General features: G+C 37.6%; 1 protein-coding gene across 1 annotated transcript in view; it reads right to left on the bottom strand.

The window, feature by feature from the left end:
* Positions 1–389: 389 nt before the first annotated feature.
* The window catches only part of LOC111871397, an 84,251-nt gene continuing 67,580 nt past the window's right edge, over positions 390–17,060 (bottom strand). Inside the window, exons 8-13 of the mRNA XM_033754235.1 lie at positions 12,107–12,335; positions 10,842–11,068; positions 8,391–8,557; positions 6,679–6,800; positions 5,390–5,515; positions 390–1,647 (exon numbers count right to left, since the gene is read on the bottom strand). Of these exons, the coding sequence (XP_033610126.1) occupies positions 1,315–1,647; positions 5,390–5,515; positions 6,679–6,800; positions 8,391–8,557; positions 10,842–11,068; positions 12,107–12,335 (1,204 nt within the window). The 3' untranslated portion in view covers positions 390–1,314. The remainder of the gene's footprint in view (positions 1,648–5,389; positions 5,516–6,678; positions 6,801–8,390; positions 8,558–10,841; positions 11,069–12,106; positions 12,336–17,060) is intronic.

Genomic DNA, 17,060 nt, shown 5'->3' with positions numbered 1-17,060 from the left:
AGAGCGTTTTCTTGGATATCAGACACAGGTTTTCAAATATATATACTAATTTATACAAACTTCACCCCATAAAGAATTTAAGATTATTTTGTGTCCAAATAGCCTTAACAATTATTGTCCAGAGCAGTAGCATTTGCAAATAGTGACAATTTACTTTTCTACATTTTATCATTAAAAATAATATTCTGTATATATGCTATCTATCTACCTATATTCCTGTTGCTCCAACTTTGAGCATAGGGCATCCATGAAATGCCTGTTTCACTTAAGTTTCTTAATCGTAGACAGTCTATAGGACTCCTTGGACGGGGGATCAGCCAGTCTCAAGGCCGCTACCTACACATAAACATATAATAATAGCAAACAAACATCCATGCCTTGAGTAGTATTTGAACCCACGATCCTAGTGTTCAAACAGGCGAAGACCTTTCATGCCTTAGAGAGCATGGCCACTGTGATCAGCTATACAGATGGAATAGCGCCCAAAGTCTAGTATCACTGACCTCAAGCAGAGAAAGTAGGTAAGATGGAGCTAGCATAACAGAAAAATTTCTCTGTATCTAAAATAACAGTACACACAGGGTAAATACATAATTGTGTTGGTTTGTAGTGAAGATTACTAAAGTGAGAAGATAATTTGGAATGCTACTCAAACAGGATATTATACCAACTAATATGAAGTAAAATTAAAACTGTCCTCACTACAATGTTACAGCAAAATAAAATGTAACTTAACTACTGGTCCTCATGATAAAAGTGAGCATTCCAGTCTGTTATATTTGAAATCAGACAAAGCTGATATTCCTGTAATACAAATTCTGTCAGCACCAGTAAGTGAGTTGTTACAAGGGAAACAAGAATTCACAAACAGAACTAAGATGCCAGGAATTGTCTTGGTGGCTTATAAGTTGAGTATGACATTCATTTTATCATTCACAAAGCTTCTACTGCATCACAAGAAAATATTCATTCATAATGTTCAATAAAACAGAGAGCTGAACCATTTGCGTGGCACATGAGTTGTACAGTTCAGACAAGTTAATTTGGAGTAAAAATAAAATTTATTCTTAAAATTGTTGCTTCTGTTAGGAAATGTATATTTGTTCCAACAAGGATCCATTCTTCTGATATCTACAACAGATGGTCAGGTTATTACAATTTTCAGATCTATAAGAAATACCTAGAAAATTCCAGCGCAGTTCCTGAAGATCAAAAAACGTTATACCTCTCAACATGGCTGATGGCTTCCACATAACTGGTTGAAAGATATACTGTATACTTCACTGGTCAGTTCATTGACTCTTTCCACAACATTCATTGAGTTGTAGTGCCATTCTCTGGGCCTCCAACAAATGCTGGGTTTAAAGTCTCCAGTGTCTTGCCTTTCCCGTTGCTGTGACCGTTGGTGGCACCAGAATGTCCTGATGTGGCTGACGGCTTTTTTTCTGGTTTCACATAATGGCTGGTTCCCTCAAGGTTTAGAGTCTCTTGGCGTCCACTACTACGAATGAGGCAGGTCACTGCAATGACTAACAATATTGCCCCTACAGCAAACAGTCCATATGAGATGACAGCACGGGCAATAACTGGAGCATTTGTTGCCAGACTCAAGAGGTCTGTCACTTCCTCTGGTAGGTTATCAATGCCCTGCAACAAAATAGTACAGATTAAGTTTTGATATCTGCCAACTTTCAAGTTTGCAATCCATATTTACTGTGGAATAAGGACAATTATCCTGAGGAAGGAACATAAATTGCAAGTGTCTGAAAACAAAATCTCTATGCCTTCTACATCTTGGTTATCTCATTAAAGAGTTGAACATGTAGCTGAAATTGATGAAAATGAAGGACTGCAGGAGAAAATCCAGTGGAAACTGATCACTAGAAAGATAAGAGGATAATGTTAAAATAATCTTAGCTAAGGTAAAGGTAAACTTGTCCTTGTGCTTAAGCACCATGTCATGAAAAACTTATGGGGGAGATGAGGCAAAGCTCCACACATTCTTAACATAGGCACTAGATAAATTTGATTGGTTAGCTCCATACTCTGGTCACTTTAATCCAGGGGAAAGCACATTGAGACAAATTTCATAGGTGGTGGTTAAGGCCCAGAGCTGATCTAGATCCTGTGGTGAAGCGAACTCTGCCTGGAATATAAAAAACTATCTGGACCTTAGAAGGCCAAATTAAGTGCAGAATTTAGGATAACACATAACAAAGAACTACAAGAGACAGATAAACAACTAATGCTAGAACAACAAAATATATGAGATTGATGGACTGGGAATGTGGCTAGGTAGGAGAAGACAATAAATATTCACAGAATTTGATGGGGAAATCTCATAAAGTTGCTACTTGAAAGACAAAAAGGAAACAGGGAAATAATATTAAGATGGATCATAGGGAAATAGGTATGTGGATGCGGGCAATACTGTTGCTGTTTTGGAGACACATGATGTCTCCATCTTCAAGGTTGAAGTGAGAAGAGAGTGTATATGTGAATGTACATTTCTATATTGAATTTGTTCCAGCAGTCTCACAGAAGAAAGGATGGTGGCTGATGCCTGATCCAGGTCAACATAAGAGTGGGCAGGGGTGTGTGATTGAATACAGCACTTATAAATCTACCAAGTGTTTCAAAAAACAGCCAGAAATTAATGTTCCCAAGCTGTCATTCACTGAAGAGCTCCTCAAGCACGGCCAAAGTCAGTAAGGTGATCAGGTGAGTGTTTGTGTGTATGTATGTCAGGGAATTTAAAAATTTAAAAATCAACTATTCCACTGACGTGAACATTTGTCATTGTGCCAAAAAATTATAATATTATTTATTTACATTTTGTCAGAAAAGGACAACTTAACATGTTCTTCCATATACTTCACATGACCTAAACCAGAAACCTCACCTCTGAGTATGTCTCTTGACAATGTCTAATACAAAAATGTGATATATTATATTTAAGCATCCTGTTACATTCCACGCTTCTATATGTATGTGGGTAGGCTGAAAAGTGATGCACACATGCTCGTAGAGCGCAAACAAAAACAAATAGCAAGATCGGGCAAAAAGTACATTAAAGTACAATTCTTAAGTTTCAAAAGCATATATTTATTTTTCAACATAGTCACCGTTAAGGCTAACACATTTTTCCCAACGCGTAACAAGTTTTTTCATTCCGTCACTGAAAAATTCTTCCGAATTTTCTCGAATCTAGGACTTGACAGCTGCCTTCACCTCATCGTCCGAGGTGTAATGATTACCCTTGAGGTCTCTCTTGAGTAGAGGAAAAAAATAAAAATCGCAAGGCGCAAGTTCGGGGGAATAATAAGGAGGGTGTGGAATCGGTTCAAACTTCAGGTTTCGCAGAGCCTCTTCAGTTGCACGTGAGGTGTGTGGACGAGCGTTGTTATGTTGCAAGATTATTGGCGCCAGGCTGCCTCTAACACGACAAACTCGACCCCGGAGGTGTTTTGGAGTCTGTATGTACTGAGAAGAATTTACCGTTGCCCCTCGTTCCAGGAAGTCGGTCACATAAACTCGGTGAGCATCCCAAAACACAATCAAAGGAAGTTTTTTGGCGGATGGTTGTGTTTTGAACTTTTTCGCCTGAGGAGAAGACGGATGTCGATATTCAGCGCTCTGTCTTCTCTCTTCCGGGTCGTAACGATGGACCCATGACTCGTCCCCCGTCACAATATTCGAAAGAAAGAAGTCTGTTTCGTCACGGTAGCGCTGCAAAAGTTGCTCGCAGCATTCCAATCGACGCTGTTTGTCCTCATCTGCGAGACGTCGTGGTACCCATCGTGCAGAGATTTTACGGTATCCTAACTCTTCAATAACGAAGCCGACACGTTCCTTTGATATTCCAATATGGTTTGCGATACGCTTTTGAGTGATTCGCCGGTCATTTTGAATCAAATCGCCGACGAGTTTGCGATGATTGTCGTCTGTGGCAGTGATCAGATGTCCGCTGCATGTTTCATCAACAATTATGGCTTTTCCAGGCTTGTAACCACGAAATTTTATTACCCATCGATTTACAGTAGACCTATCAACAGCATCGTCACCATTAACAGCCTTTAAACGACGATGAATCTCAGTAGGAGTCACTTTTTCAGCAGTTAAAAATTCGATAACAGCACGCTGTTTAACTCGCGTTGACATAGCACTAGAACACGTCTCCATACTTCCGCTTCTCGAAATACACTGGATGAACGCAACGACCTCAAACCTGCGCATGCGTATTGAGGGGGAATGTTACTTCCACATGCCACCTGGCGCGCTTCTGAAGGTCATTTCGTTCGCGCTCTACAAGCATGTGTGCATTACTTTTCAGCTTACCTATGTATAATATAAACTCCATTGTAAATGCAACACTTTATTGTACTTCTTGTGCCCCTTCTTTCACACTACATGTTTCGTCCGCCACCGGCCATCATCAGGCATATTTCACTTCACGTAGCTGTCACACTGCACTCAATATTAACATTTAAACTCCAGATTTCCAATTGTTCATTGTTCTGTTATCAATCGGCACCCGATATTCCAGAACTCCCCTTGTCGGTTTTGTAAATTATGTTTAAAATCTGTATTAATATTGACTCGTCGATTGGTTTAAAATTTGAAATTCTCAATTTAGCTTTAGTATTTAAAATTTAAATTTAAATTTAAATTTAAAATCAAGATCACAGAGATACCTGCTCTATGTTTATACATATGTGCTGCAGTGGCTACCTCTTGCTTTCAGCACACATTGCTTGTTATTTTGTGCAGGCTCTCTGTGTGTGTGCCACTGCTTTTCTTCAATATGTTTGTGTTGAAACAGTCATATTCCTCTCCTCTTTATTAATATTTTCAAGCGGTTCTCTTGAACAGTATTTCTATGCCCAGAATATTTGTTAAGCCCAAAATATAACAAAGTTACACAGATATCCTCTGCTGCCCTTAACAGATGGTCCAAGTCATAGGCACTGGCAGGGCGGGCTCAAGAGAAATTGCAGCCCCCCCCCCCCAAGACTATTGGAAAAATACAAAATTGAGGAAAAGAATTAAATATACCAACCACCATATTAGCAAATCAATTAGAAGAGCTTAAAACTTTCTTTGTATCCTTAATATTATAAGGCAAGCAGTAGAAACAGTAGGAAGAGGCATAGATGTAAATTTGAAAACAAAATATCTGGTTGCCTGAGGATGCCCATGGTACTTCTAAAATTCAGTGAATGCATTGCAGTTGAATTTACTAGTCTGATGATAACAGTATACTAACTAAAAGGATCAGAGTCCTTCTGGAGAAACTAACAGTCACAGTCAAGAAATTTCTCAACTTTTATGGAAGTTGCAGGTTTAATGTTGTGGCAAAATGTTAATTTCAGTATCTGTGAATACTTACATCTTCAAACCACATAATGGGGAACACAATGTCAGGGAAGGTGGCCACCTGTTTTATGTCCACTACCTGACTCACAGCCAAGTTGAGCTGAATTCTTGCTCGAGCTCCCAGTGCTACACCCATTTGCTGAAACAGAAACATTATAAACAAGTATAATTCACTGTAAAGTGTCATTTTGAACATTCTTACATACAAATAATACAATGTTAAACTGAAGTGTAGAGAGCTGCATGAAAGGAATAAGAGTATGTGCTCAGATAGAAAATTTTGTCCTATTTAAAGTTCAAGTTTCCTAGGAGAATGAAGATTATGATGTTCCTATGACACAAAATCTCATGCTGCCATCCTGTTATTGTAGACACCAGGAAGTAGTGGGATGGGAGAAATCCTCTGTGGCAAGATGTTCATACTTAGTTTTGTGCAATTTGTGTGTGTCTATATATATAGTTTAGGTATTTTTCCACTGCATATCATTTGGAAAATGTTAATGGGAATGTCTACAGAGGCACCATTAGATGTCTCTATTATGTGAACTGCTTACATGTGATCACATGGAGAAAATAACTACAGAGAACATACATGAAGGTACAATGGATCAATGTTAAATGGCCACCTGAAAATGTTCCGTTCTGTTTCCAGATACATGGCCATATTTATGGTTTGGTCACACCACTATCTCCTCTATACAATAGATCCAAATAAGACAGAATGTGGACAACTTCATATTCTTTATTCTGCTGAAGCAACAGTAAAATGGCTTGAAAACCCCTCGGACCAATGGTATATGTCAAAACTAATTCAACAGTTAGATGAGAAGCTGCAAGAGGTAAATTATATTTGCTGACTCATATAAGATAATGCATCAAATTTAATTAAGTATATGAATAAATAAGTAGCATGCATTGATATTTAATTAATTACTTTTAAGATCTACTAGAATGGTGTATGTTATGTAGGGTACAGCTAGTATATAAAAATTAAATTTGTACCTAAGAGGAAACATATCTGCTACAGAGATCACCTTGTTAATGTTGTTTGGAAAAAGTATTGCAGTGTATTGCCAGAACCATAAACAAACACACAAATACATTCTGTGGGTAGAACGCAGAAATTTTATTTGTCAACTTACACATATTCACTTCTGGTATAGAGGTAGGGCATATGCTACAAAATTTCAGTCTGTTAAAATGAGACACAAATCATTAACTTATCCACCTTCTGTAGATTAATGAAATACTATTGAAGCTGATGCCTTATATGGAACAGTATAACAACAATATACAACTCACAGGTTGAACATCAATAAATAGCTGGTGCTTCTCTGGATCAGGTGGGCTGATGCCCTCCACAGCTTCTCGCAGCTTTGGGTCAGCAAGGTAGAAGTGTGGGAAAGACAACATTATTGGTGAGTCTATAAAAAAAAGTATCAATCTTATAATTATAAACTGATCACAAAATGTTAAGTACCGCTGGTATGAACAATTTTTCTTCGGTGATATAATATCATGTGGTATCATATGTAAACATACTCCTGGTATGTTTAAATGAGGGTAAAAATATACTCTAATCTGAAGTACTTTTCATGTCTCATCACTTATATTTTATTGCCTTATAAATTTGCTACTCTGTGCACTGGAAATACTGCTGTGCCCAGAGTTATAATTTAATAGTTCCTTCCATTTCACTACAAATATATAGTACCACATCAGGAAACGTTCTAAATAAATATTGTAATATTTTGTGTCATTTGAATTTTGTATCAACTACCAGTCTTTTAAACAGTCACTCTCCCTTTCAAAATATGAATGTATAATTTCAACCTCTCAAAACCTGGAACGACAGTAGACCATAAGTTCCCAAATTGCGGTGGGAGCCTCTCTGGAGGGGGGAGTGACTTTCTAAGTGAGGGCATGTTATTTGTAAGAAAAACCACTTTAAACGAAATATGTAGAAGCACTGCTAAAATCCTTTGCTATGTTGACGTAGCTTATTTATCCCAGAGTACTACAGGATTCAAACTCGGACCATCAGCAGTTTCAGGAAGTAAACAACAATATAACTGTATGTACCATTATGTTATATTAAGAGGAACAAACATTTTCAGCACAAATTAATGAAGCGATTGATTGTAGTAATATTGATCACTTGATAGATTACGTGCGATGTGTTGAGTGATACAATTTCTGAAGACATGTTTCCTGCAAGACTATAGAAAGAAAAGTAACAGCAAAAATGCTTCAAAATTGTTGAATAAAGGACTGCATACATTAATTAAACGATCAGCACCAGAAGCTATGTAGACAAACTGTATGTCACATGGTGAATCACTGGATGCAAGAGAATTGTGAGTGAAGTGGTGGATACACTGATCAAAACTGTCATCCATGTTGTCCAGACCGACTCTGGGGTCCCCCCAACCTCCTACACAATAGGTATTGGGCGCTCTTCCCCAGGGGTAAACTGACCGGAGCGTGAAACTGACCACTCACCTCAGACTAGTACAGAGGTCAAGAGAATGTGGATCACTATATCCACTCTCCCATATGCCTTCATGGCATGGTGCTTATTTAACCACAGGGATAACTTTACCTTTACTAGAATTCAATTCCACAACTCTGCTGCATATTTAGAGCCTGCCTGGCATGTTGACTAACTCCTATGGCCTGTAGGCAGGTTAGAGTGGCATATATTCCAAAGCACGGGAAATTCGACTACATTGATGCTAAAGAATATTGCTCAACCATCCTTTCATCTATTCTTTTGAAGATGACAGAGAAATTAATGGATAGACATATTAGGTAATTACAATACATAAACTGAGCAAAATCCTGGTGGATGCAGGAAGCATCAGATATCCTAATCAGAACAGGAAAAGCCAATATTTTCAGTCACAATAACTAGTGAGTAAGCTGAGAGTTATATCAGATACCTACCCAACAAGGGAACCTGCATAATTGAACTTGTGCTGCATTTTTGTCACATAATAAATAATTGTACATACCAAACTGACAAAGACTGATGTTGAAAAGCCCATTGGGGGAGCAGGGTGGACCTGCTGGACAGAAGCAGTCATTTTCTGGGTTCTTTGTCACATCTGCAAATACATCTTTTGGAGGAGTGAATCTGTAGCCCTTCACTCCACCAGCAGTATCTACTTCACGTAGGAACCTGCCTCAGAGCAAGAATTACGTGCTCAGATTTGTGTCAAAATTATATTCCAAGGCATAAAAACACATACAATGATGATGCTTCTTCAGCATGAGAATTCACTCCTAGAAAACAATTTGAGTAATTTTTCACACTGTGTAGATTTATATAATACATCTGTAATAAATCCAAGTTCGTAATGGGCTGTACATGTAGCACAGATGAGGGAAGCAAGAAATTAATTTAGAATGTTCGTCAGGAAAACTGCTGGAACATGAAATGAAAAAGATTGCAGATTGGTTGTGAGAATAGCAATTGTGTTTAACTGGTTTCGGAGAATGTACATTGGTATAATTTTGGTTCTATAATTAAAAACAAATAATTGGTCAGTCAGACAGTAGGTCAGTCGGTCAGTCAGTCAGTTTGCATGTCTATCTGTGTCTGTCTGTCGATTTTCATGTGAGTCAATCAGTTATCAAATGTCGGTAATGATATGAACAGACCAACTATTGATCAGATATTTTCTATTTGGCAATATTACAGGCAATATAGTGATATAATTACATAACCTACATATAGCATAGTTGGTTGAGGCACTATGCTAAAAGCCGGAAGGTCGCGGGTTCAAATCCCGATAAGGTCACTGGATTTTTTCAATTGACCTAATCCTTCCAGCCGCACTATGGCCATGGGGTCGAATCAGCCTCTAACAGCAATTAGTACCAGGATTTAATTAAATTAATTAAATAATTTTCCTGGGGAGTAAAGCACAGCCGGCGCGTAAGGCTGACAACCTTACCGCCATCTTTAAGCCAATTGTCTAGATAATGTGGGACCCTCAACCGGCCTGTTACAGGGATAGCATTACTTTTTTTTTACATTAGATTTAAAGACGATTGTTATTCAGGAGAATAATATTTTATATTTTAATGGAATCTGGTATTATAAGAAGGCTAGAAATTAATAAAAATGTGTTTTAATAAAATGTGCATAAAATTTTGTGTCGGTGAACATATGTCTTAAATGTGGGAGTCCAAGTTTATATATCAGCAAATATGAAGATCAGTCTCTTTTGTGATATGACGCCATACAGTTTGGCAGAATGTTACAAACGTTTCGAGGAATCAAATCAAGGTAATCTAATGATGAAAGCAGCAGGTTCCTCCAAACATTGGTATCACTCTTTTATCATTCAGTTGGAATGAACAGTTTTCTCCAAAATGTTCCTAACTTTCTACCAAACTACATGGTTTCATATCTTAGAATAAAGTATACTTCATTCATTTAATACATTTCATTATACCCTGGTTGCTAGGTTGCTACTGCAAACCACTACTTGCTACAGCAAACCGCTGCTTGTTTATTGCTTGCTAAGTTTACTCTGTAACACTGAAGATGGAGGGAGTAAATTCCTCTGAAATGTTAGCAAATTTCTAGGGTGTCGCATCTCAGATATTAAAAGAAAAATATCTTTTATGAAACACTGTGACCTATTTTCAAATGGAAAAATTAGGTTCTTGAAGGTCCAGCCTCGAAACTATGGGTACTTCAGAGAATTTAAAACCAACCATCCAGTCTAAAAGAAAATCTGGAAATAATTGGTCTATGAATTTTCACCCTCCCATGACTAATTTTTAGTTTTCTTTAAAAAATCTTAAGGGAGATACACATAAATCCATATCAATATCCATATTTAATACTGACAAAGTTAACAATGAAGATATGTAAAACGTATGAACACAATTAAGAAGTGTACTTAATAGAAGAAATGAAGAAATAATAACGTACGAGTAATTATAAATTTACCAGTAACAGATTCTATGAAATAATATGCTTTAAAGGAAACAAGAGGAATGTGATGAAGAAACAGGCTACGTTATATTTAAAAAAAGTCAAGTTAGCTGAAGAAAATGTCTGGAATGGCGTTTGAAAAGAAAAGAGCATCATTTTTGGGGTGTAAATATTAGGTCCAACTGGACCTAATACTGGGAAGGTTAAAGATTATTTTCAGTTTGATTCTTCATCAACTGCAGAAATATAAACACTGAATGACAGCGATGTGAAAGATGAATAATAAGATATTTGAGAAAGTGGCTGTACAGTGTTTTAAAGGTTTCAGTTGAGTATATACTTTGGAAGGACTGAGAAGAACACAGAGAAACTCTAGTTGGGATAGATGGTTTCAACATTCAGGTTTGAACCTGACACTTTTGTAATACTGTTACTTTGAGTGATACCAAAAGAACTGATGATTCAAGTTTCTTGAAGTCAAGCAAAACAAAATACATGACGTTGAAAGACATACCTGAGGGGAAGCAGACGACAGAGATCCTTGTCGTACACATAGAGGGTGGTGTCATGTGTGATGCGTGGGGGGAAGATCGAACCATCACTGCCATTCAGTCTGTTGCATTTCTCTGTCTTCCAGTGAATCAAATGTGTATGTCCATTGAACTTGTCTATCAAGCCAAATTGTCTGATATCATTGCCTCCAGTGAACACAGTGACATTGTCTCCAGATGTACTGTTTTTCTACAAATAAATAAACAATATACAAGTACACAAATTATTATGAAGGTTTCAAATTCATTTCACAAAATAGCTTATAACTTATAACTTATAACTAGAATTATGTCTTACTATACTTCTTCAATTTATATGATGATAACGATGATTATCATCAATAATTTCACTCATTTATTAGTTATCTATAATAACGTAATTTCCTCTCTGTCAGCAGTCCATGTGATATCTCTTAAGAGTCAAATATTCTAAATATTGCCAATTTTAAAATACTTACAGGTTTTGTCTTCTCTCACAACTGGAACAAATGCATACGAGAATTTAAGACATAATTGGGAAGGAGGTGACAAAGATGTTGTAGGTTTTGAGATATTAAATAATTAACTATGTTGTTTACTTAAGTGTTTGTCTCCTCAGAAACAATTTCATTTTTATAATTACTTTTTGTCGTAAAGGGATTGGTAATAACACCAATTACAACAGTATTTTACACCTCCAAACTATTCAGGTAGTAAAAGTGTGGTTAGAGACTGTGTATTCCACTCTATAAGTACTGACATAATCTCTTTTTTCGCTTCCCACAATGCAATTCTGTTATATTACCATTTATTTGCAGTTATATTCCATGATATGAACCCTATATTAGCTTCATGACATCACAGTCAGAGAAGTCTATTGCTATGGCCTGGAGAAAAAAGTTTCAAGCCCAGCACAAAAAGTGAGATGTCTCTCTCAGGATACCACCACTTACAGAATGAGTCATCACCTACCTTTTACCCAACAGATGTCAGCAATCCTTCCATAGAAGTATTGCAATGCAGCTGGAGCATGAAATTCATTACCTACTCCCATCTAATGATGAAGTCTCGAATGAGTTCAGCTTTACTTGTGCACATTCTGAATATCTTCATGGTGTGAACTGAGGCAAATTTGTTACCACCTCTGTCCAGTCATAGTCAACAATCTTAATAGACCCTTCTAAGGTCCTTCTTCAGTTAACACCTGCTTCTGAGACCAAGTTTTCACTCATGCAAAATGATCACTTACCCCATACATCAGGCCAAATTCTTCATATGGGAGCTTTTGTTCCTTGGGCACTACTTCCTTGGCAAGCTTCAGCAGAGGATCTTCATACCCCCAGAGCAGCTGCTGAACTGTCACCTCCACAAATGGTTTAATCTTAAGAATATCCATAATGGATGCCATTGCCAATCTTAAGAACCGGGCAGCATGTTTGCTCTGAGATGTTGCACTCTGGAACATCGTATTCAGTGGTCTAAGTAAAAAGAATAATGCATATACACCAAGATACAATACAGAATTCCATCCATGCTGCATGTGGAAAGGGCCAGTTCTTTTGAAAGTATAAAATAATGTCATAAAGTATAATGTATGTATTTGATTTGTTTCATTCTGGTCCATCACACTAACAAATTACAAAGACAACACATACTAAATAAACGCCATCAGTACGGACCGATGACAGTAATCATGGAAATGATTGAGAAAGCCAAAAAAGAAGGCATCATGAATATAGAAGAGTACTTCCATATATACCGCTTTAATAAACTCAATAAATTGATAGAAGAACAAGACACACAAAAGAAAGTAATAGCCAACGTAACATGTTCGACCTCATAATACAACATCAGAACCCACCCACATCAACATCACAGACACAGTAAGTATAAATTACATGGAGCAGCACACTCTAGAACAGTAAAATCAACACAGCATGCCACGAACAAACACAGGACGATNCAACCAAACGGTTTAGCAGTAGAAGGGGGTGTGTCCCCTTAGGATCCCAGCCAACGAGATCACCCACCTTGGGATAAGACGTCACTGGAGGCGGACTTACACCCTCCGGGAAAATAATGAGTAAGCATACATAGGGGTATATAACCCAGAGACCAAATTAAGAAGGGGATTATTCTAACAGTAATTTTGGCCATTTGCGGCCGTAGGCTCTGTCCAAATGGACACCGACTCGACTCCCGGCAACGCCATCCGTCTGCAGACTCAACGCAAAGTAAGTGGAAACTACTCTTATCGCCATGCGCAATAATTGTAATATTATTAAAGTGTAACTCCTCCAATGGGACTAGAGTTAGGAACGTTAGAAAAAGTGTACAGGGCGTAAGAATGATCAACCGAGTGATGCGAGGTAGCCAAGTGTAATGTGTAACCCGACACCAGTCGGCCCTTTCAGTGTGAGAATTCCAAATGTATATAACTGTATAATGATTGTGTTTTACTAATATAGTGTAGCATAGGGTGAGGGTGTGGGTTTTTGTGGTGATTTTCTCCCTTTCCACAATTGGCACCTGCGCCCTCCTGACAAGCCCGGTGAACAGTGAGCCCCTAGCCACGAAGCAACGATAGAGAAAGCTATTCAGACGTTTCCTTAGTCCTACCCCTGTGACTGCAAGAGAGATGGTGACAGTGGGGATTACCAATCCACCCCTGTCGAAAGGACTAAGGGCATAATAGTGGTGGAAGCGGTGGGGATACCTTCACGCCCCACCCCACCACGACGTAACAATAACAAAGTTTTAAAAACTTTAATATACCAAGAAAGCTGCTGTAGTTGCGGAAAAGTTGGATTTTGTATATACAGTGCATTACAAATATTGTGTATATATATATATATATGTGTGTGTGTGTGTGTGTGTGTATTTTAACACTCAAAACACCCATTGTGATAGTAGTTTCCAAAAAGTATTGATGTCCCTCTGATGATGGTCTATAGGGACCGAAACATGCAAGGGTGTTAAGTTTTCAAGTAGTAAAAACTTCAATAGTCACACTGGATGGAGTTGTTTTGTCTTTGTAATAATGTATGTAGTTTGCTTCAAGCATTTCCTAAGTCAAAACTAGGATATAGTGCATTCTTCCTCATGAGTTTCTTCAGTCTCAGATAAACGATGGCATAATACCTTACAAAATGAATCACTGCCTTCCACCCTTATCTTCATTTTCCTTTCTATTCTCTTATGAGAGTGTCATTATTAGATGGTTCTCATAATTTTTTTCTTTAACGCACAGTTAATGTACATATCACTTTATTTAGCATTAAAGTTCTCATGCATTTCAGCCACACAGTGTATTTCATATTCTCAGTTTTAAAAAAGAGGCAGCTTTTCTAAATACAATTAACTGGTTGATCTTGGCCATAGAGATTCATTACAATTTTTATGTAGAGGGACCTGAACTTTTAAACATTCTTTAAGTGCAGTTTCAAGTTTTAGAGAATTAAAACTATCCCTTCCAGTCACATTTACTCTCACATGCAATGAAAGTTCCTCATAGCTTGACAGTTCCATGTTGATATTTGAAATACCTGTCAAAGTATTCCTGACTTTGTGTCAGGTGTCCCCACATTCTGTCTGTATCATAATGACAACATAAAGACATACACACTAACATCATATGAAACAAAAGCAAATATAAATTACATTGCTAAACATCATGAACAGAGCTGATTTGGAAGAAAAATTCACAGATGGGAGGGTAATATAAAATATAATTTATTAAAATATTATATGGTAAAATAAATTATGTCAGATCCTGTACTAATAATGTTGGATCTCTTGGTTCTAATATCAGAAATTTAATGACACATTTCTTATTTGCTTAGTAAGAGTGCTTAGATGAGTTCTGTCATCTAGGATGCAATGCTATATGGGTTGACTTTCAGCAGAGTACATGGCATTACATCCCAGAAGACTGAACACTTCATAACCACCACTGTGAGAACCTGATAATCCTACAAGGATTCTCAAGTCAAAAGAAACATACTACACTGAAAATCTTGAGCAAAATAAATAGAGATAATACAAGTAAATAAAATCGGGTACCTGAGAAACAACATTTAATAAGTTTGAGTGGAAGATGAAGTGAATTACAAATTTATGTATGGATATAAAGGTATGAAAAAGAATTTCCATTCCATAATTTGGCGGATAAAACAATCAGTACTCTAAAGAAAATAAAGCTGCACTATTAGACACAAATTAGGAGACTAGCCTAGAAATAAATATACAGAAAATTAAGTCTGCTCACATCTCATTACTGAAAGGCAGAAAAAATCATAAAAGTAAAGTAAAGCTATCCCTGTAACAGGCCGTGAAGGCCCATAAGGTTGTGAGAAGTTAAGGGTTCCACATTATCTAGACAGTCGGCTCAAAGATGGCGGTAAAGTTGTCAGCCTTACGCGCCGGCCGCGCTTCACTCCCCAGGAAAATTATTTAATTAATTTCTAGTACTCATTTCTGTTAGAGGCTGGGTAAACCCCAGGGCCTAGTGCGGCCGGAAGGATAAGAGTAGATAAAAATTCTTTCAAAATATAGTGAAGTTCAAGCATTTCGAAAGAGTGTAACAAATCAGTAGCATAATGACAGCAATGATAAGATGTGACTAAATCCAGAGAATGATTGCTACCATTCAGTACCATTCATTTCAAAATCTGTCATCTTCCTGTTTCATATAAAAAACTACCTATTATGATATACAAAGCCCAAATAATTTTATGGATTTGAAACTTGGTGTCTCACCCTGAGGGATGAATATAGAATAAGGAAGCTTAAGAGAATATTTGGAACTAAAAAGTGTAAGAGTTGAATGGGGAAAACTGCATGACGAAACAGAAACCAGAAGAATGGGACAGTCAAGACATGTGACATTCATGAGAGGTTTGAGAAATCTATTAAAAAATTTAGTTTGGAAACCTGAAGGGATGGGATCGGTTGGGAGGCCTGGGTATAGATAAAGAATAATAGACAAAACGAAATTTACAGAGATAGTGCGAAGGACTATGGGCTTCATTGAACGGGCTTAGGATAGGACCCAAAGTGAGGTTCTTTTGAACGTGGTAATGGACTGTCACGTTCGATAAAATTCTTCTGACCACCTAGGAAAGCAACAGGTTCTCAAGAAGGGTTCTTCTTCATGGGGTTAAATTCATTATTTAGTCAGTCAAAGAGCAGGCGAGAACAAGGAAATCCATAATATACTTCATGTAATGTCAAGATATTTGTGTAGAGTGAGAATTTCTAGGACCTAAAAATGAACATAAACTGATGTGTAGAAAGTAAGGTGTTTCAAATTCTTGAGTGTCACATAAGAATACAACATTATGTTTGGCCTTGAATGCTCTGTGAAATTATATTCTAATGAGGTATGTAATGAGACACATGTGTTATATAATCGAAATTCAAGTGAAGATAGCTCAAGTATGGGTTTCTTTCCTATTTGTAGGTCTGAGCCCCATCAAACACAGAATTCCCATTATTATTTGTGATTCATAACAAGAATCTTTCAGACTTGTGACATGACCATGTAAAAAGATATGTTCAGCATAGTCCATTTTTCATTCATTCATTCATCAATGGCTCTACAGCCCTTTTGTTGGGCCCTGGTCTCTTCTTCCGTTTCATATTCTTTTTTACACAGATGGTAGGACTCATTGGGCGAGGGATCAGCCCATTGGGACAACACAAACACAGAATAAATGCACACAGACATCCATGCCTTGAGTGGGTTTCAAATCTACGATCCCAACGTTCGAGTGAGCGAAGAGGGTTCATCCCATTAGACCACATGGCCACTGTCATCGGAACAGAGTCCAGTACTTAATGTATACATTACAGCTGCAGCCATCATTAACAAAATTCGTCTGCCATGATATTGTAGACCTACTATATTATACGTAGGTTGAGGAATCGTTTGATGATGAACGTAAATCAGGCAATGTACTAAATCACTAATTTGAGGAGCAATTTCAAGGAAATGGCGGTTCCGGTCTAGAAAACCGACATTAACGGCCATGAGGATTCGTTGTGCTGACCACGCGACACCCTCTATCCGCTGAACGTGGCACTGACTTCGCCGACAAGCGGCGGTCGCTCGGTCGGTATAGTTCGCTTGCGGACTAAAATCACGGAGTTTGTTCTGTTGATTCATATACACTTGATGATAGTCAAAAGAGAACCAATCATGT

This window comes from Cryptotermes secundus, unplaced genomic scaffold (genome assembly GCF_002891405.2).
Source record: "Cryptotermes secundus unplaced genomic scaffold, Csec_1.0 scaffold236, whole genome shotgun sequence".
Classification (NCBI taxonomy): Eukaryota; Metazoa; Arthropoda; class Insecta; order Blattodea; family Kalotermitidae; genus Cryptotermes; species Cryptotermes secundus.
Note: the sequence above shows the minus strand (reverse complement) of the source record. Positions and strands in the feature narration are given on the sequence as shown.